This window comes from Perognathus longimembris, chromosome 1 (genome assembly GCF_023159225.1).
Source record: "Perognathus longimembris pacificus isolate PPM17 chromosome 1, ASM2315922v1, whole genome shotgun sequence".
Classification (NCBI taxonomy): domain Eukaryota; kingdom Metazoa; phylum Chordata; class Mammalia; order Rodentia; family Heteromyidae; genus Perognathus; species Perognathus longimembris.
In genome coordinates this window covers 117,715,714-117,738,255 of record NC_063161.1, presented here as the reverse complement: position 1 = coordinate 117,738,255, position 22,542 = coordinate 117,715,714, and the positions used below count along the sequence as shown (strand labels likewise).

Sequence of the window (22,542 nt, the reverse complement as noted above, 5' to 3'; positions counted from 1 at the left end):
TACCTCTGCCACCACAACTAAATCTACCATGGCCACTTCTCCAGCTGCTCCCATCACTCATGCTGATACTACGGCAATAACTGTTAGGATTTCTCTGGTAACAGCTGCTGCTGCTACTACAATTGGGTCCCCTACTGCCACCAGCTTCCTTCCAGGTTTGTCAGGGATTGTCCTACAGCCTCCTAGAGTGGTAGTACTAAGCTCATCCCTACCACAAGTGCAGAGGAACCCAATATCCATGTGCAAATGGTACCCAGAGCAAAACCAGTACCAACAGCCAAGAATTAGGAAGACTGGTACAGAAACTATCCTCAATACCTGGCTGCATCTTATCACAGTATGCCCATTTTGCCTATAAAAGCTTTATTCTTTAGATCATCAGGGAGCCAGTATGGGAAAACTCTATCCCATTTACTAATTCTCTTGTGCTACCATGTAATCCCAATAAAGCCTTATTCAATGGCTTTGCTTTGTGTTTTTATGATTTCCTGAGTTGAGCAGTGGAACTTTGGCTGAGCCAAAAGCATTAATATCTGATAATGCTGAAAACTAGTATCACTAAGAGGTGATAACACTAAGAGCTAAAATCTTATACCACTTAGAGAGCTATAATTTACCTTTTTAGGATTTCTATCAGAATTGAGCAAAAGGAACACTCACCTGCTAGAACAGTCTTACCAAAAGAAATTACATAGCAATTCTTTTTGCTATTATAAATCAAATAGACCACACTTCTAGGAAAGTTTTCTGCAACCATCTTTAAAAAAAGAGTTAGTAGTATAACTTCATAACAATATGATCAGATATACAGTAAAAACTTAAGCTAAAGGAATCGTCACTCGAGCTACTAAATTCCATAGGTTAAATTTTGGTTTAAAAAATTTAAGAATTATTTAGTTGGTAGGAATGTAAACTTGATCAACCAATCTGGAAAGCAGTATGGACATTCCTCAGAAAACTAAACACAGAGATTCTCTATGATCAAGCAATCCCCATGTGAAACTGGCTTACCAGAGCCCAGCTTAATGGGGTTTTACTAAAAACCTAGCCAAGCTAGGGAATGGAAATACTCAAATACCAGCATAATCTTGCCTTTACATAATACTGCCTTCATATTTCTCCTGAGGAAGGAAAGACATATGAGAAAACAAGGAAAGATTATGTTATTAACAGTCTAGAAGCTCAATAAAAGTTGGAGGTGTAGTCATAACACTATCAAAACTCCCGCTCTGCCTTCTCCAAGAAGGATAAGCTAAAATTGGCTAGAAGTATAGTCACGAGCCACTGGCACCCAGTAAAAGTCAAATAATTTTAATAGTATAGTAAACTCTTGCTATCTCTGGGTATATGGTTCCAAAGAGACTGCCATTGATTAAATGATACAAATACTCAGAGCGCATCCAGTTCAGTACTGTACTAATGCTTGATTCATTTTCCCTTAATGCCACCCAACTTCCACTAGACATGACACCTTTTAACAAACCTAAAATTTTCACTTTATATCTTAAATTAAGAAATTACATGATCTCTGACTTGGAAGGATTACCATATAGTTACCTTGCCTTGGGGCATTATTTGCTTTGAAGGAGTTATTAAGGAGTTATTTTTAAATTTAAATTTAAATTTGAAATTTAAATTGAAGGAGTTATTTTTAAATTATCTTTAAGTGGTTGTAAAAAAAGAGGGGGTATGCAGTCCAACATGAGAGTATAAGACACCTTAATCTATGTCATCCTTTCCATCATTCTCTCCTATCTCTCCTAACCCATCCCAAGTTACCTGGTTCCCTTTTTACATATGTAGATTGATTGAATATTGAAACTGTAGTGACCAATCCTTCCTCTCTCCATTTGCCAGCTTTCCTATCCCTTAATCTCTCTATCTTCCTGACAACATATGTTCAACTTCCTGGTATTCATATGTTAAACTATAAATTAATTTTTCAAAAGAGTTATACTGCTGCACTTGAAGGAGACGCATTTTTATAAAATTAAGGATACAAAAAAAATCAGCAGGTAACACAGTGATTTAAATATAACATGATAATTCAGGTTTAAAGATTTCTCTACATCAATTGAACTGTGTAATCTAAACTAATGTTCACTTTTAGTCCTTTTATAAAGCAAGTTCTAAAACAATAGCCATCTTTAGATCAAAGTTTTTACAATTCTTTAATTGATTAGAAAAGAAAACACAGTCCAAAGTCAAAAAAAAAAAAAAAGCATAGCTGCCATAAGACTACAATACCTCCATTTAAAAGAAATAAAATTGGCTGGGAATGTGGCTTAGTGGTAAAATGCTTGCTTAGTATGCAAGAAACCCTGGGTTTGATTATTCAGTACCGCATAAACAGAAAAAACTGGAAGTGGTGCTATGGCTCAAGTGGTAGATAGCCTTGAGCACAGAGATGCTCAGGAACAGAGCCCAGGCCCTGAGGTCAAGCCCCAGGACCAGAAAAAAAAAGGAAAAAGAAAAGTTTTCTACTGCTGTCTTTGAAAAGCTCAAATCTTGGAAATGTTTCCTGGCCAGTAATAATGTACAATCATACACAAAGTACTTTGGTAAAATTGGATATAATTGTATAATTTCCTGATTATATGTACAAGAATTTGAAATTCATACATTCAAGTGTCAAAATAGAGAATCATCCCACTCTGCTAATTTTTCCTGTAACTGAACTCACGAACATGTACACATTTCAGAACTAATAATTGCTAATAACATAAAATACAATAAAAATATGAATAACTAATATAATAAAATTTCAACATTACTTTAAGCTTTAATTAATAAATATTACTGTAGAAAACAAGTGTGCTATAATCAAAGTATAATGAAAAATAGATTATAATGATCTCAAAATACTGAGTTCATAACAATCTTAATATTATTGTGAAAAAATTCAAGTAACTTTTAACGATCTACCACCTGAAACAAGAATGTTAATTTTTAGTATTTATTATAACACTAACCTGTTCCATTTCATGTATTTTAGAATCCTTGACTTGTAGAATTTCTAGAACTTTTCTGTCTTTGGCTTCAGATTTCTGTCTTTCTCTAGAAATGAAAAAATATATGTTGACAGTTTATTATTTATGATTGCTATCTATTCCTTTTCTCCCCAATAATAAGTATCAAACACAGAGTTTATGCATATTATACCACTTTAACACTGTCTCCAATACACAGATAATCTTTAAAATATTCACATCCTGATAGTAAATACAGGTTCAACATACAGAAAATCAAACTATCTTTGGCTGAGAGTCCTTTCAGAATTCAGAATCCTTATGACAAGTGACAGCAACTTATCATTGCGGACCACAAAAAGAACTTTATACTTTATTCTAGACTTAGCCAGAGAAAAGAAAGTCACTGGAGCTGGGAATATGACCGAGTAGCAAGAGTGCTTGCCCTGTATACATGAAGCCCTGGGTTCTATTCCTCAGCACCACATATATAGAAAACAGCCTGAAGTGGCACTGTGGCTCAAGTGGCAGAGTGCTAGCCTTGAGCAAAAAGAAGCCAGGGACAGTGCTCAGGCCCTGAGTTCAAGGCCCAGGACTGGCAAAAAAAAAAAAAATCTCAGAGAAAACAAAGTCAATTCAACTCTTCCTATAATTACTATAACTATGCTCCTGTTAATATAATTATTTTATGCACACACATAAAGAATAAAATACTATTATTTTTAATTCTTAAAAACCAGAAGTCTAGAGATTGACTCATAAGCAATATCCTATGACTACAAGTTCTGAATTTCTGACACAAACACACACACACACACATATGTCTCTAAGAACACTACTAAACTATAGTTTTTAAATCAAAGCATAGTTCTCTTTTAAAAAAAAGAAAATCTCAAGAAATGTAAATAATGATTACCTTCTGAAAATAAATATATGAGTAGGAAAAGGAAGAGAAGAAAAAGGAACAAAGGAAGGCCTGAAGAGATAATATAATCTGGCTGTCTCTCATTTATTTACATCATAACTGGGAGAAATTTTACTAAGCACCAATACATAGCTTTAAAAAAATTCTTTTGCTAGTCCTGGGGCTTGAACTCAGGGCCTTGGCACTGTCCCTGAGCTTCTTTTGCTCAAGGCTAGCACTCTAACACTTGAGCCACAGTGCCACTTCCAGCTTTTTCTGTTTATAAACAGAAACCCAGGGCTTCATGCATACTAGGCAATCAAACCCAGGGTTTCATGCATACTAGGCAAGCACTCTACCACTAAGCCACATTCCCAGCCCAGCTTTAAATTTTTTTTTAAGTAGGTAAAACTAAAAGAAATTGGTAGGAAAAAACTCTCCTATGTATCACAGATTTTACAGATAAGGAAAAAAGACACTCAAAGTGAAGTGAAAGTGATATACAGCAAATGCCTTTGAAGGTACAGGAGATAGCAGAAGGGACATCAATTAAAAAAATATACCATATGAGATATAAGGTAAGAAGATAACAACGGTTTGTAAAAGTATTTAAATTAGGCTTCTAATAACTATAACTTCACATTTGAAGTCCCCTCACTTCTCTAAACAGTAATTAGTAGAAAAAAGAAAAGAATTAAAGACATAAGGTTATCTTGCATAATAATACCCTGAAGATCACAAACTAGGCAGAAATACAAAGCTAGGATTAGAGATGAAGATACTATTTGCTATGCTTCAGGTTCAGATGCTGGCTGAAGTGGAAAGGAGCTGGGCTTTGGAGACAGTGGGGAATACAAGTGCTTTGGTCATGAGGAACATCTGCTGTAGTTTGAAATTCAGACTAGGATGAGCCTCCTGAAACTCATGAGAAGAAGCTGGAAAAAGCTCTGCCCAACTTTGCTGACAAGTAATGTTTATATGGGAGCCTAAAATTGTAAATGTTTATATGAATAGCATCTGAAACAGGAATTGGCTCGAAACACTTTTTAGCTGAAGCACTAAATACAGCAGAATCCCCATGTCAGTTCTGGCAAAAATCCCCAAGTTATCAATATAAAATCTATCTCAGGAAGGTAAGCTGATTTGAAGTTGGTAATTCATTGACAATCACGAAATTTCTACAGATAAAAAGGTACTAGAAAAAGAGGAGAAGGAGAAGAAAGGAATAGCAGTAACAGCAACCCTCTCTCTCAAGATGTAACCAAACAAACAAACAAAAATCCAATCCATATGAACCTACACATACCAACACATTATAGTTCAAAGAAGATACAATTTCCTGGACAAAATTTTAAAAGAAACAGAAAACGCTGAAACACACACACACACACACACACACACACACACACACACACACACACACACACTCTAAAGGCCCTTGAAAACATAAAATAATTAGCAGGAATTCTTAATATTAAAAACTGAGTATATGTAGCTTAAGCCTGTAATCCTAAATACGCAGGAGGCTGAGACTTGAGGACCAAAGTTTGGAGCCAGCCTGCACAGACTAATTTGTTAGTTAACAAAGCCTGAACTGGAGTCAGGGCTCAGAGTGGTACAACACCAATCATTGAGCTAAAAAGCTAAGCAAGAGCTCAAAGCCCTGAATTCAAGCCCCAGTACTGGCATAATAAACAAGCAATATGAATAAACAAATAAAAAAATCGAGACCAAGCAGATGTAAACTTACCTGTCAAGTGAAAATCATAATCGAAACAAAAATAACTACAGTTCAAAACTAAAGTACATTAACTAAGTACATTAACATGGTATTTATCAGAACACTACAGAAAAATTACAATATTAAAAATATAACATCAGTCTGATGCTGGTGGCTTATGACTATAGTCCTAGTTATTCTGGAAGCTGAGATCTGAACATCATGGTTTAAAGCAAGCCTGGGCAGGAAAGTCCATAAGACTCTTATCATATCAAATTAACTACAAGAAAACTGGAAGTGGCACTGTGGCTCAAAGTGGTAGTGTGCCAGCCTTGAGCAAAAGAGCCCAGAGACAGTGCCCAGGTCCTGGGTTCAAGTCCCACAATGACAAAAAAAGAAAAACAGTTGAAACATGTTTGTTTCAGTAAGAAACTATAACATACCCTAAAACATACCAGATATAGCAACAGTAACATGTAGGATAAAGCAATTATTTTAAGAGGGTATAGGTGAAAATGTTTTAAGATTAAATTGTCATCAGACTGAAAGAGAGAGACTGAAAGAGAAATTAGCCAGAATAATAGAAACTCACACCTATATTATTCCATCATTCATTCAACAAGTATTATACTATTATTAGATGTCTAAGTCAATATAATATGTCAAATAGTTTCAAGTATAATAAAAATAAATTAAGGTAACTATAGAAGTTTTTATTACTCTATATAGAATAATAAATGGACCGCCTTAAAGGTAATATTTGGGCAAAGATCTAAAGGAAGGAAATAAGAGTTACAAAGACTTCTATCTGACTTACAGTAAAATGGGAAAGCTGCAAATTGTTTCAAGGCAAGAAATAATATATTACAAATGAATATTTTAAGGATATCATACTGGTTACTGGGCTGAAGATAGACCCTATGGGTAAGGGTGAAATAAAAAGAGCAATTAAGAAGCTACTGCAATGACATACAGCAAAAAACTGGAGACGAAATGGATGATGAGAAGTGATAAAAATTCTGGATCTTTTGAAAGTAGAGCTAACATGTTTTCTTCATATATGAGATTTAAGAGGCAGCAGAAAGAAAAGTCATAAAATCGGCAGCAGACAGGTGCTGTGTATCACACTTATAATCCTAGCTACTTAAGGAGGCTGAGATTTGAGGATCACAATTTGAAGCTAGCTTGGGCAGGAAAGTCCATGAGACTTTTTTCCAATTAACTACCCAAAAAATCCAGAAATGGAGCTGTGACTCAGGTGGTAGAGTGGTATAGTCTTGACAAAAAAAAAAAAAGAAAGAAAGAAAGCTCAGGCCCCTGAGTTTAAGGCCCAGGACTAGCGCAAACAAAGAGAGAGGGGGGGAGGGAGAGAGAGAGAGAGAGAGAGAGAGAGAGAATATCTCAAGACTTCTCTCTGAGTCACTAGACTCAGAGATGTCAGGGTGTAGACCCTGGAAACTTGAATTTTGATATATTAAGTTTGAGATGCCTTAATCAAAGTCCAAGAGTAGTAGATGGGAAAAAACAGGTCTCCAATCAGTAATACTTGCAACATCAGTTTAAAAATAGTTCAAGGGGCTGGGGATATAGCCTAGCGGCAAGAGTGCCTGCCTCGGATACACGAGGCCCTAGGTTCGATTCCCCAGCACCACATATACAGAAAATGGCCAGAAGCGGCGCTGTGGCTCAAGTGGCAGAGTGCTAGCCTTGAGCGGGAAGAAGCCAGGGACAGTGCTCAGGCCCTGAGTCCAAGGCCCAGGACTGGCCAAAAATAAATAAATAAATAAAAATAGTTCAAATACATGTTAGACTGTAAGAGTACAAAGGATAACACAAAGAAGTGATTTTCGATATATGCCTGAGGTTTGAGTCTTGGAGAACTCAAATATTTTTAATTTATTAGAGAAAAAAGGATTCAAAAGTAAAAGTAGTAAATAATACAAAGAAGTAGACAGGCCAGTTGTGTAATAGGATAATAGTAAAAAATAAGTTAATGAAGTATTTCTAGAAGAAAGGAATAACCAGTTGTTGGTATCAGATACTGCAAATGTATTTAAAGAAGATAAAAGACTCATGGTCAACTGGTAGATTTACAATATGAGATCACTAATGATCTTAACAAGAATTGTTTTGTAAGAATAGTGGCTCTAAACGTAATTACAAATGGAAAGACATAAAATCACAAAACATAGTAGTAAGTCAGGGAAACTATAGCACCAAAAGTTAGTTTTAAGGTAAGAGGAAAAGTGCACGTGTATATGCTTCTAGGAAAGATCCAAAAACAGGAGAGATACTCATGATGTAGATAAGAGAAAAGATAACTATAGACTGACTTCATTGAGTACTGGAGGCTTTAATGGATACAGTTTGCTTAGGCTTAAGATAGCCGTATAAACAGTTCTTTCCAAGGGGGAAAAAAAGAGATCATGAGTATATATTCAGATGATTGTGGGAAAGAGCAAATAAGTTTTCTTAGTGGCAGAGGAAGCCAGTAAAAAGTGGTGGAAGCTAAAGAGAGTAATAAAATACTTTAGAAACCTAGGATGGCTTAAGGGGCTGGGGGCCAGGGGAAGAATGGTAACTATGCAGTCCTAAAGACCAAGTTAATGGTCATAAACTTACAAAGGACCAGTGTTATCATAGGTCAGGACTTTTCTCTGTCCATGTTTAGTTTTCTTGATATAGGCATACAGTTGAACAAACTATGTTGGGAATTTTGCAAATACGTGTATTAAGATGTTTTGCTATTTGTACTTTATCTTGCTTTATTATCTTATTTTCTATGTACCATAAATTAGTAGTACATTTCACGCATAATTACAACCCACTGACTTCAAATACTTTAACTTATGTCTTTTACAAAGTGAAATTCAGCATACTTCCAAAAATCAATGACCTTTTTATACTTTGTTACTGCCTGTTGTATCTACCACTTTGTTTAGTATTTTGAATTATATAACTAATTTGTGTTAAAGTATGTCAATAGCCTATCATTTATCACTAATGTATACTTTTCAAACTATCACTTGATTCATTAAAATCATTATTGCACAAGAACACAAAACCCACTTGAGACATACATCATAAGAGAATTGATCAAATTCCAAAAGACAAAGCACCATAGGATTTACCTGGAGACAAAGACTCAGGTTTTGAAAGCCAAGGTATTAATTCCACTCAGTAATTTCATCTGTAGTTCCTTGCTACATATACAGGGAAGCTATTTTTAACTTTATAGGAATTCGTTTAATTTAGAGGTGAAGCTCTTCCAATCTGCTTCTCTGTAATGAGTCTATGATCCCCACTAGTGTAAAGATGAATTCTTTTCAAATGAGATAGATAAAAGCCAAATTAGCTAGGCATAGTCACTCAAGCTTGTAATCCTAGCTACTTAGGAGGCAGAGAGCATGGGATCTCCACCTCTCTTGAGGCCAACCAGACAACAAAAGATCACAAGACTACATCTCAACCAAAAGCTGAGCATAGAGGCATGAGCCCAGTGACATGGTATAAAGCACAAGTAGGTAAATCAAAGTCCAAGCTGGCCCACAAGCATAAAGAGAGACCCCTACCTCAAAAATAATCTATGTTGAAAAGGGCCTTAGGTATGGCTCAAGTGTTAAAGCTCTGACTTAACAAACATAAGGCCGTGTTTAATCTCTAGTACCACAAAAATTATTAAGCTTCCAAATGAACTAGACATTAGGTTGATTTTTTCTATTACTTGTGCATAAACATATAGTATAATAAGTTTCCAAAGGAGTAGCATGAGTAAAGCCAGAAATGCAAGTTCTGCTGCCTACTTAAGACACATTGAGGTACTATTTAAGAGGGTCCAATAACCTATAACCTATATTTAAGAAGGTACTATAGAATAAATGTTTGTGTTACCCTAAAATCTGTAAACTGAATCCCTGATCCCCAACGATGACATCTGTAGTTAAAGACTTTGGGACATAATTAGGTCATGAATACAAGTACCTCATGAATGATTTTAGTATCCCCTTTCTCTCTCATTACTACAAAAGGCTGGAACAAGAATGAAGCTATTGGGGCTGGGGATATAACCTAGTGGCAAGAGTGCCTGCCTCGGATACACGAGGCCCTAGGTTTGATTCCCCAGCACCACATATACAGAAAACGGCCAGAAGCGGCGCTGTGGCTCAAGTGGCAGAGTGCTAGCCTTGAGCGGGAAGAAGCCAGGGACAGTGCTCAGGCCCTGAGTCCAAGGCCCAGGCCTGGCCAAAAAAAAAAGAATGAAGCTATTGGTTTCCTTCATTTGTAGTAACTAGAATGTCTATAGTATTCTTAGCAGGGGAGCACAACAGCCCAGTCACTAAGTGCAGAGGACCATATGTAATTAAGTGTATCAAAATAAACTCCAAGAATTGCAAACAAGAGGTTCTTTTTATGTCCTATATGCAGTTATTTCTATTTATTTCTTTCTGTTTTTGTTTTCTGTACCCTTTGTCTTGTATATAAGCTTATCTGATCTGTGGAAGGGGAAGGGAGTCACAGAAATATCAGGACAAAAATGAATTAATTCAACAATGATACTCACTAGAGACAATATTGGAAATGAACTTTACAACTTGGAGCAGGAAGGGAGAATAAGGAGTGGAAAGCAGGAGAAAATGAGGAGATAACTTTCTTGGATAAGAAATGTACTCACCACCTTATATATGCAACTGTAACTCCTCTGTACATCCCCTTGACAATAAAATTTAAATAAATGTTTCAAAAATAAATAAAAAGAAATGTACTCTACCTTACTTTTGTAACTGTAACCCCCTATTCATCACCTTTGTAAGTAATAATAATTATTATATATAAAGAGAGAGAGAGACAGAGACAGACAGACAGACAGAGAGAAGCCAGCATGCAAAAGGGCCTTCATCTGGAAATGAATCAGATAACACCTTAGTTTTGGTCTTCCTAACCTCCAGAACTGTGAGAAATAACTTTTTTTGTTTAAAACTTCTCATTCTGTGGTATTTGTTACTGCAGCCAGAGGCAAGACTTCAAATGAAATTGATGCAAACTAAAGTCTGAGTCAGGAAAATAATAAAAACTCACATACTTGTCAATAAGCTGAGCAATAGAATATAACAAACATAGACCATAGGGCTGGGAATGTGGCTTAGTGGTAGAGTGTTTGCCTTGCATGCATGAAGCCCTGGGTTCGTCAGCATCACATAAACAAAGTAGAAGTGGTGCTGTGGCTCAAGAGGTAGAGTGTTAGCCTTGAGCAAAAAAAAGACAAGGACAGTGCTCAGGTTCTGAGTCCCAAGTCCCAAGACTGGCCAAACAAACATAGGCCATAAATTAAATATAAACATCATACATAATATAAACTTCACAAATTTCAGTAACCAAAATCTATACTGGACAACTATTTTGCAATTTTATTTTTTTATTTATAAACCTTTAAGAAAGGTTATCAATAGCTCCTTCTTATACTATGAAATACCATTAATGTATTTGATATAGGAATATGATCCCAAGAGAAAATTTGCTACAACATAAATACAGTATTTTTTATGTATAAAAACAAAAATTTTTAAATTGTTGTTTTAAACATCACTAAGTTACCTAAACAACTTAATTAATACCATATCCTATGTTTTATAAGACATTTCAAAAGGTTTTTGAAAAAAAAAGACAGTGTCAAGAAGTTGATGATGATCAATGACTGAGACAAACTCCTGTTTAGCTAATTAGAACCACTGATGTGCAATAATGATGAGAGCTAAGAATATTTGCAGACTTCTTTAGGATGAAAAATGAAGTGAAGAGAGGCTGTCAAATGTGTACAAGATGAAAGCTCCAATCACTTTTCCCAAGAGTATTACCCATTTAAACATTTAACATTGCTTTACTTAGTAACATGAATTACCATACTAACATTTTTGCCACTCTTCTAAACTCAAAAAACTGAGAAATTATTCTAAATCATTAAGAAACAAAATTTTATTGTGTTATGGACCATGCCATATATTATACAGTATGACAAGATCATATTTTCTGGGTTTGAGCCCATTTTTAATGAGATGTCAAAATGAAATATTAGAGTCTAAAAGAAACATTTAACTGTAAATGAGATAATGATAGTAGTATGAATTAGAAACCAAAGAAAATAAAAAAATAAAAGTTACTGAAGATGATTCATCTTAATTCACAGATAGATAATAATAATATATGGCTACTTGGACTGTTTTCATGTGAGAACAATAAATGCAGATTTTATATATATTATTGACATTTACTTATAAGCAATCTTAATTTCTAATAAAAATGCACATTCTAAAATTGTCCTTATATTATTGAATTATTTGTCCTTTAGTCATGAATTATTTTATTACCATTTTCCTATTTTGAATGTGCATAATCAATTACTATCATAGCATCTACAAATTATCCACCAATAAAACTTGAACAGAGGTTACATAATTACTTTATAACTATATTTCACTTCACAGTATAAACAATTATTGAAAAAAATGAATTATCTGTATAAAATAATTGAACAGAGTATTCTGTTTAATAATTGAGAAAAAACTCTGGTATAAAATGTTTGAAATATTCATGTATACTTAATGAACTTGGCTTTTATTATATAATCTAGAATTTATAACTATATTTTTATTTTTAATATAAAGTAAATATTTCAAAATACCTAAAAGCCAAAGCTTGTACTGGAGAAATAAACTTCACATATGAAAAAGGTTTTTTTTTTAACTGCGTGTTCAACCAGGTAGTTCTGGTCTAGAACACAAAATGAGGCTTCAATTTCTGCATCTAAGCCTGTAAATCATGGCATATTGATGAATACATTAAAAAAGAAAAGAGTTTAACAAAACATAACTGTTTGGATTTAACATATTGCAGAATAACATTATAATATGTATTCCTTTAATCAATTTAGCAAAGTTGAAACAAAAAACATTTTATGCTAATAATTAAATGCCTATTTTCTTTTACTTTTCTCTCATAATTATACTTCCAGATACTTCTGCAAATATTCAATATTAACTATGTAGGACATTCATACAAGTCAGAAGAGATTATCTATTATATGCCTTTAATAATAGCACAAGTGTTTTTCACCTGGAATATAGAAGTCTCTTATAATGTTCAAAAATATCAGCACTTCAGAACAGACTGTTTTAACATCTGCACATCACCAGGGTTGCCCCCAAGGATTTTTAAATGATGCCTGCCTGTGCTGAATAAAGTGCTAACTTGCACCTTGCATTTCATACTGTGTCCTGAGCAGCCATCCAGTTGGTACAACACCAGCTGAATTCCCACAGGCCACTGTTCACTCAGGCTTGACTGCAATTATCATGTCAATATTTTGTGCTCTGATATGCAGATATGTGTACATGCAAGCTGCACAATACTATCTTTTTCACAGAATGGTGACTTACATTCAGTGTTTGGGGAATTTTCAATGAAACTAGAATAAACTTTGATTAAATAGGGACAACCATGATTATTTTACTTTAAAAACAAAACTGATGTTTCTGAGTATAAAAATGCTTAAGTAACTATGCTTCACTATACTCTCCAATTCTTTAATTTAAAGGTCTCCATAAAAGTTAAAAGACTATTTGTCAAGCTTCCTGCATCTATTATGAAGGTCCAAATGTATTTTTGCATACTTTACTGCATGTTCTCTCATGTTGAACATTAGAATAGTTCCAATTAAACATCTTTCTGTTAGTTCCCATGACCATCCATCCATATCTCTGCCTATGCATACATGGCTATTCCAACAGGATAAGTGCTCAGCAAAAATATTTTATGCCCTGAGTGGAACAGCCTAGCAGCAATGCTGCCAGATGGCAGAATTCTGGCAGCTACACTTCTGAGGTCTCCAACCAGCCATGCTACCACCATACTCCAAAATGCAACCTCTATGCAGGCCGTGTTGGCTTAATACACATGGGACAGTGTACAAGCATATAGCAGCTGTGCAACCCATGTGGTTAGGAGTGGAATAAGCAGGAGAAAAGCTTTCCCCAGTAATGAAACTACATAGTATAACCTTATAGCAACAGTCTGCTTATCAAGCACCTAAACATTTTAACTCTACACATAAACATAAACATAATATAACCTCTATAAGGTTAAACATTTCAGTACAGCACTTCAAGGACACGACATGCATATCTTAAATGAATATGACAACAAAAACTAAGTCATCTTGACTATTTGACTATTTGTATTCCTTTGATGATTGCCATTTTTTCAGGATGGTATTTTTATTTCTAGAAAAAGAAGAGGTGAAAATAGGCAAGAGAAAAGAAAAAATATTTAGTTTACCCCCAAGTACAGAATATTAAAAATAAAGGAAACTATGCCAGGGATTTTACACACACACACACACCACACTCACTCTACAAATAAAATAATTTATGAAGCAAAACTGGTGGCTCATAATTATAATCCTAACTACTCAGGAAACTGAGATCTAAGGATCACAGTTTGAAGCCAGCCCAGGTAGACAATTCCACGAGACTCTTAATTGCAATTAATCACAAACAAGCTGGGAGTGCAGCTGTGGTTCAAATGGTAGAGTGCCAGCCTTGAGAAGAAAAACACAGCAAGAGTGCATGATCCTGAGTTCATGCCCAAGTATTGGTACAAAAATAAATAGTACAAAAAGTTGGTACAAAAATATGTAGCAATAGTTCTGAATTTGAGTTTTCAAATTCAAGTATGATATCATATTAGAGCTGGTAAATTTAAAATAAAATATAACATTAAACAACAACAACACCATAAAAGCTGAAAGTTACTCCTGGAATGCCTACCATAAAACACTGATATTTCCAAGACTCTACATAAACAAACTAAAAAGAAATTTAAACTGGAACATGAGATAATAATAGAATTAATGCATTTACTATTTGGAAGGCAATAAGATCATGAGTTTAAGGCTACCCTGAGCAAAAGACCATGTTTCAAAAACAAAATAAAAACATCTGGGGAAATGGCTCAGGAGTTACAGTACATGAGTACAGTATACTTAAAACCTGGAGTTCAACCTCTAGTACTGAAAATAAAGAATTTCTAGGTATAAACATCACCACCTGTATCAACCAAATTGTGACAGAACTATTTGATGGTCTGAGAACACAAAATTAAAATTTTGACATTTGGTACACTAATAAAAAATTTCATTTCCAAGTGGATAAAAATAAAACTCACCAGATACTGGTGGCTCAGGCCTGTAATCATAGTTACTCAGGAGGCTAACTTCTGAGGATCCATCATGGTATGAAGCCAGTCCAGGCAGGAAACTCCATGAAATTCTTATCTCCAATAAACTACTTAAAACAGCCAGAAGTAGCACAGTGGCTCATGTGGTAGAGCACTTGCCTTGAGCAAGTGCTCAGAGATAGCACCTAGGCCCAGAATTCAACCCCCAGGACTGGTATGTATAAATGAATGAATAAAGCTACAGACTCCTTTTTTGGCACAATTATAATTTAATATTTGATTGAAATCTCCTTACAATAGTATGCATTAATTGTCTAAAAGTTTTGGGTCATTGTTTTCAGTATGTAAGACTGAAGTAAGCTCCAGTTCCAGTAATGAAGGAGGAAGAGAAACCACATTTACTTCACTGTCTTAAGCTTAATTTATAATATGTACACAACAGCCAGGCCCTACTAGTTCATTCCTATTAATCCTACCTATTCAAGGGGATCAAAATTGAAAGGCAGCCAAAGTAGATAAATTTATGACACTCCTATTTCCAATCAATCAGCAAAAAGTCCAAACTACAAGCATGGCTCAAGTGGCAAAACTCCTACAGTGAACAAAAAAAAAGCAGTGAGCTATGTGTTGGTGGTTCAGGAGGTTGACTAGAGGATCACAGTCTGAAGGCAGCCCGGGCAGAGGAAAGTCTTGATACTCTTATCTCCAATTAACCACCAAAAAAGCTGGAAGTAGAGTTGTGGTTCAGGTGGAAGAGTACTAGACTTGAGCAAAAGGTAATGGGCAGCACCTAGACTCTGAGCTCAAGCCCTACGACCAGCCACTCCCTACCCCCCACACAATAAAAACCAGAGTGAGAGAGCAAGTCTGAGCTCAAGATACACACACACACACTATTTTCAACCACTGGATCGCAAGTAACAAAGCACCATGATCCCTGAAATTATCTAATAAGATAAGTTGTGTGGTTGCCCACCTTATTAACTAAAGGCAGTTTCCAAGCTTCAACAATAGGTAACCAAAGTCCTAAGCTGAAAAAAACCCACAAACTCCACCATATGCTTTCAACACTTCCAAAGGCCTACTAACATAGTATAATGTTTTGTTACTGTAGAATCTTCTTAACATGACAACTTCCAAACTTTTAAAGAGATGAGTGGAGAGAACAGAAAACACTACCTATTATGGATGATGTGCCATATATCATCAGTGATTCAAAGATAAAGGTTTTTAAGGAATGTATAGTCTCTATTCAATAACGTGCACATGGTAGAATACAAAAATGTTAGAAAATTATAAGCAGGGTCTAATATGACAAAAAGCATTCTCAGTTGAAGAGCATAAAAAAGTTTCACTTATTCTGAGAACCAATGAATGAAAAATATTTCAAAAAGGAGTGAGATGAGAGAAAAGTGTTTCCAGCAAAGTGAAACATGCAAGGCATAGGAAAGACCCTTCATGTGTCTTTCCCTACCTTTTCCTACCTCCTTAATTTCTGAAGCCTCTAGACTTGTCCTAAGAACTGTTAAGATTAGATCTTACATATCATCCACACCTGAAGCAAACACAAATTAGGAAATATGAAGGCTAAAAAGGTAAACTAAAAAAGAAAAAAACATTTAAGCACATATTTGAGGGCAATTTTCTATGAGTCTGATGATAATTTTAAAAGAAACATTATTTGCTATAGAAAATAGCGATACATCATAGAAATGGTGTACTAGTTGGGAATTTATTGTTTTTTGATAAATCCTTTAAAGGTAAAAGCCCTATTTCATTTGTAGTCACTCAGTTTCTAGTATACTAGAAACTATTTTTTAATTTTCATTTGACTTATTCACGTTCTAGGAATACCATCTATTGGAACAGAACTTGCTAACTACATGGAAAATGAAAGCAAATACTTTCTCTTGGAAAATAATAGTGTGTCAAATTTCTGCCAGAGATAAGTTTCAACAATTTGAATAGAATGGAAATATTCATATTGGCTTACTTTGAGAATCCCAAGTAAAGAAATATATATTCTATACAGAGTTCAAGAGTATACAAAATATATGTGAATTGTCCTAGCCTTAAAAATCCATGATGGTGGCGGGGAGGGTGGTGAGGTATTTTTATGACAGTATTGAGATTTGAACTCTGACCTTAATACTTGGTATTCAGATACTGTACCACTTGAACAATGCTCCCCTCCCTTTTTGCTTTAGTTATTTTAGAATAGGGTTTGGCATTTTTACTTATTCAGGCCTGTACTGTGATAATATGATACTGTGATACCACCACACCCAGCTTATTGGTTGAGATAAAATCTCACTAACTTTGCCATGGCTAGCCTCAAATTAGAATCTTCTTCATCATTGCTTCATGGGCAGTGGAGATTATATTGTGAGACACCACTCCCAGCCTGCCCTAAAAATCATGAGACTTACCCAAAGAAGATAAAAGATATTTTGTGATTGTTACTTTAATAACAGGTTTATAAAAACTTTCTCTCAACCTGGTAATTCTTTGAAAATAATTAAAGATATTTCCTCTGCCATTTCAAATGTTGACCTAAGGAATCTTAAATCCTATCAGAATTTAAATAAAAATGTACATATTTGAGGACAGTTAAGTTTAGGAATCTATTATTTTAATGAATCAATATGACATTAGAAAATGATACTAAAAATTCTGCTGAAATTGCCGAACTCTAGAAAAGCTAATTCATAATGGCAATGGAAACTGTAATCATGTTCATAGCAGTAACAGTATTTTCCCCTTATACAAATCCAATTCTAAAGGCAAATTTCTATTTCATACATACCACATTCGTGGTATAAGAGTACCTGGATTTATCTTTTTGTAACATTTCATTTCTACATTAATGTTCACTCTTGTAAAGTAAGTTGTTATGTACATCAAGTAAAAGTTTAACATCATTATGATTAAATCTTTAAACAAAAGTGCTTAAACATTTAAAAAATTTGAAACTTTTAACATAATACAGTACATATATTATAATAAAAATTCACTTATAAATTCAAATTCCAGAATCTCATTTGTATGAACATAAGACTGATAATTTTTCAAATAATAAAGTTTAAGATTTCAAGAAGTCAACCAGGTGTGGTAGTATATGAGTGTAATCAAAGTACCAGGAAAGCTGAGACAGAAGATCTCAAGTTCAAAACCAGCTTGAGCTCCATACCCAGAGCTGCCTCAACAAATAAATGAACAAAAGAAACTTTTTTTTTTTTTTTGCCAGTCCTGGGGCTTGGACTCAGGGACTGAGCACTGTCCCTGGCTTCTTTTTGCTCAAGGCTAGCACTCTGCCACTTGAGCCACAGCGCCACTTCTGGCCGTTTTCTGTATATGTGGTGCTGGGGAATTGAACCCGGGGCCTCGTGTATAAGAGGCAAGTACTCTTGCCACTAGGCCATATCCCCAGCCCCAAGAAACTAATTTTTAATGAATAAATTCAAAGTTTATTTTGGAAGCAGAAATGACAAGATGAGGAGAGGGGAGGAATCATTTAGCATAAACAACTCTGAAGGAGAGACCTTAAGAAAGTTTGGCCCTTCCCGTTTGGCCCCCAACTGAGCAAGAAAATAATTTTGAAAGATTTCAAAAACTCATTTAATAATTTAATAATTAATAAAATTTCTTTTCAAAATAAGATTAATGTCTATAGAAATTCAGTGTAAGATCAACATTTAGAATCATTTTCTGCCTCCAATATGTTGTTATTATTAGTATTTCATGACCTCAATGTGAAACTTCAAAAAAAAAAAGTTGGCAATGGTTCCATTTCAACCAGAAATTATTCATTTTACTTGACTGGTTCTAAATCCCAAAACTGCTTGTCTTCTCAAGTCAGGTATACTTCTTATCTGATATATACAACTATATCTGAATATTAAAGGAAAATGTAAATATTATTATCTTTACTGTGAAAATTAGAAATGTCTTTGGGATACAAAAAGGCCACCAGGTATTTTCAAATAAGTGGATGCACAACTGTTTCTCATGTTTAGTTTACTTCTCAAGGACATCAAATACTATTCAGCTCAGCATTATTTATATATATATATCCAGCTCATTTTGTTTCCAAAGGTTTATTTGGACAAAACTACGAAAATGAACCAAAGGCATTGAAAACAACAAGTTATCAGTATTTATCAATGTAACCATTTAGTTGAAGATTGTCAGTATCTCATGTAAACATTTAAGTTAGCAGACCTGTATTTTTTATTGCTTGAGATTCAATTTAAACATTTGTATCCCTTTAATTTTTAAAAATAATATTTGTTCACAAAATGTTAATGTTACAACCTAGTTTTCAAAAGGAAACCATTACAACTCTACTCAATGATTTTGTTATCACTTTTTCTCCTAGCTTTATATTCTTTGAAAAACTTTAAATAATGATAATTTTGCTTTTTAAACAAAGGTGGTTTTCTCTACACAAAGGTGGTTATGTTTCAATATAATATAGTGTCAATTTATAATGATTTGAAATATTTTGGTTTGTTTACTAATCATATTAGATTCCACACATGGTTTGATTTTTTTGGTTACTAATCATAAATTTATCTCCTCCCATCAAAAAAAAACTTCCAATAATGTGACTTCAAATTGCACTTAACGTTTAAAATCTATAGTAAATATGGATTCTGCAATATTATTACAATGCATGAAGAAATAAGTTGGAGAAACATATCTGATCTAACAAGTATCAGTTGTCTTCATGAGTAAATGTATGTTTTATAGCTATTAGAACCTATTCCAGCTGAGACTCTGCCATTATAATGCCCACTGATATGCCCAATTAAATAAAGCTCTGGGACATATATAGAAAATAGATTTTCTCTCTGAGACATAATCCTTGCAGTGAGCTAGCTGAAATGTTGTTTAAACTTAGAACTCAAAAGGAAAAAAGTTATGAGTAACAGGTAAAGGCTGCTCTTCCATGGAAGCAGGAGAGTGATAAAAATAAGTCCCTTTCTCTCTGGATAAAATCTTTATCTATGAAACTTTGAAAATCCTCTCCTAAGCAATAGGCTGCAATGAGATCAAAATACCCCCTCCAATTAATTCATCAAAAACAGCAGAAAACATGTAAGTTTTTAAAAGACAGCAAAGGAAAATAGATTCAAAGTATTTTCCCTATTCTCTCTTATGAATCATCTAAAACCCCAAAGTACTATATACTAAACAATAACTTCTGATGGTAGAGGTTGGATATACACTACTGATTTTTGTAATTCAACACACCTAAATAAAATAAACTCTTAACAAGTTTAGAGAAAAGAGAAAGGTAGCCCTGTTTGTCAGTTTACAATCCCAGGAACTGGGAGACTAAGGCAAAAGAATCTCAAGTTCAAGACCAGTGTGAGTTACATAGTGAGTTTGAGGCGAGCCTGTGCTACAAGAAGGAGGGATAGATAGAGGGAAGAAGAGAGGGGGAAAGGGAAGAAGGAAGAAAGAAGGGAGAGAGGGAAAGGAAGGAGGTAGAGGAGCAGTAAGGGCAGATGGAAAAGAAGGGAAGGAGGGAGAAGGCATGGAGACAGAAGATACACTTGCCAATATTAATAATAATTAGAATTAGCATGACAGACCCTACAGACACCAAAAATATAAGCACATGTACTGAAAAATAAATTTGACAGCTTAGATATAATGGACCAGCTCTTTTAAATATACAAATTACATGTTATCAAATATGATATAGACAAACAAAATGGTCCTATAATTACTAAGGAAATTAAGTTTATAATGTGTAAATTCCCAAAATAGAAATGTCTATACTGAGGTAAATTTCACTGGAAAATCCTATTGAACACTTAAAGGAAGGTTCATATCAATTCTACACAATTTGTTTCTGACAACAGAAGCAATTGAACTTCATGCAGATGCTTTATTTTTGAAACTAAAACCAAAGACAGATCCATATATAAAACCAAACATCTCATAATGATAGACACAAAAAATCCTTAACAAAACACTGGAAAACAGTACTGAGCAATATAGTTATATGTATGACAATGTAAATGTATTTGTTATGCAAATCAGATAATATTAAAAAACACCAATATGTTCTTCCATATTAGCTATCTAAAAGAAGAAAAATCATAACCATATTAATTGATAAAGTGAAAGCACCTGAAAACTTCAACATCCACTGAGACGAAAAAGTCCCAGAAATCTAAGAACCACAATAATTCACTTCCCTAGAATACTACCTTAAAGTTTAACTAAATTGGATTAGACCACAAAATTATTTATTTATTGTTTTTTACTTTTATTTCTAGGGGTCTTTCCTGGGGCTTAACCTCAGGATCTGGGCACTGTCCCTGAGCTTTTATGCTCAATATTAATACTAAACCACTTGAGCTGCGGTTCCATTTCCATTATTTTGGAAGTTAGTTGGAGATAGGAGTCTCACAGACTTTCCTGCCCTGGATGGCTTCAAACCATGATCCTCAAATCTCAGCCTCCTGATTAGCTAGGAGATTACAGGCATGAGCCATTGGCACCAAGCTCACAAAATTATTCACAATACAATTTTAGCAACAGAATTTTTTGTTCTACTCCAAACTCAAAATAGCATTTGTAGACAAAGCAACTGTATTGTTAATTTTAAAGTCCAAGATAAATTTTGTGTCTAAGACAAGGACATATATTTTACATATATTTGAACTCAACCAAGACAAAGTTGAACAGTCCAAGCTCCTGTAGTTCCTAATACATTGATATTCTATGAAACTCCACTCACTTTTCTTCAATGTTTACTACTCCTGCCTCTTGAAATTATAATATATGCATTATAATTATGCATTTAAAGGGAAAATACAGTAGTTGTAGTCTCATAGTACTAATAAAAGAAAGTCTATACATAATAACAGGGACATTCATTAATAAACAATGGAGCTGATAAGCAAAATTTAAATCCAAACTCTGCTTTTGACAGCAGTAGTTCATTAACAGAACCAAAATAACAGATAAGTAAATTCAAATATCTACAAATCAAATATGATAATATTTTTTCTACAAACATAGGAAAATATTTGTGTCATATTCTACTAGGGCAATTAAAACTTTATTTTCAGAAACAAACTTCTGATTACTTAAATAGAATGTGAGAACTGTTTTTTAATTCTATCCAGAGACCAAAGAAAGAAATAATTACATTAATATGAACATTCTTATAATATTTATCAAAAGCTATTGCACATTGTCTCTATAAGTGTCTTTTCTGCTAGACAGTAATCTTTAATGACTAAGGGCACAGCTATTTCATTTAACTTGTAGCATTATGTTTAACAGATGATATTCACTTGATACTCTCTTAATGAGTAAATGTAGTATAGTATAGATACCTGTTTAAATTATGGCTATCCAAATCTCACAGCCTAGTTTATTGGCAACCAATGGTATCACTAGGCACTCAATTATAAAAGGTACAAGTTTTCTCATGAAATACACTAAGAAAGTTCTAGAATTTTCACTGGCTACATTTAACCTGAATTTTACAAAATTATTTTCTTCAGTGTCTTACATTTTCTTTATCTCAAAGTGAAGATGTAAAATAGAACTTACATACGAAAGAAATCAATAAGATGTTTGGAGCTGAAATACTAAGAGCCAAGGTAGAGGATTTGGAAGTAAAGGACACAGAGGAATTACTGGGTTTGAGTGACACTGCAAAAGAGAAAGTGACTGAACTTGAGAATTGATTT

The 22,542-nt window shown here is 34.2% G+C and overlaps 1 protein-coding gene across 11 annotated transcripts in view; it reads right to left on the bottom strand.

Moving 5' to 3' along the window:
- Positions 1–22,542, bottom strand: part of Cntln (centlein) — a 189,274-nt gene that overhangs the window by 153,128 nt on the left and 13,604 nt on the right. For all 11 annotated transcript variants that reach the window (XM_048355133.1, XM_048354721.1, XM_048354966.1 and 8 more), the window contains exon 3: positions 2,973–3,057. In XM_048355133.1, coding sequence (XP_048211090.1) covers positions 2,973–3,057 — 85 coding nt within the window. The remainder of the gene's footprint in view (positions 1–2,972; positions 3,058–22,542) is intronic.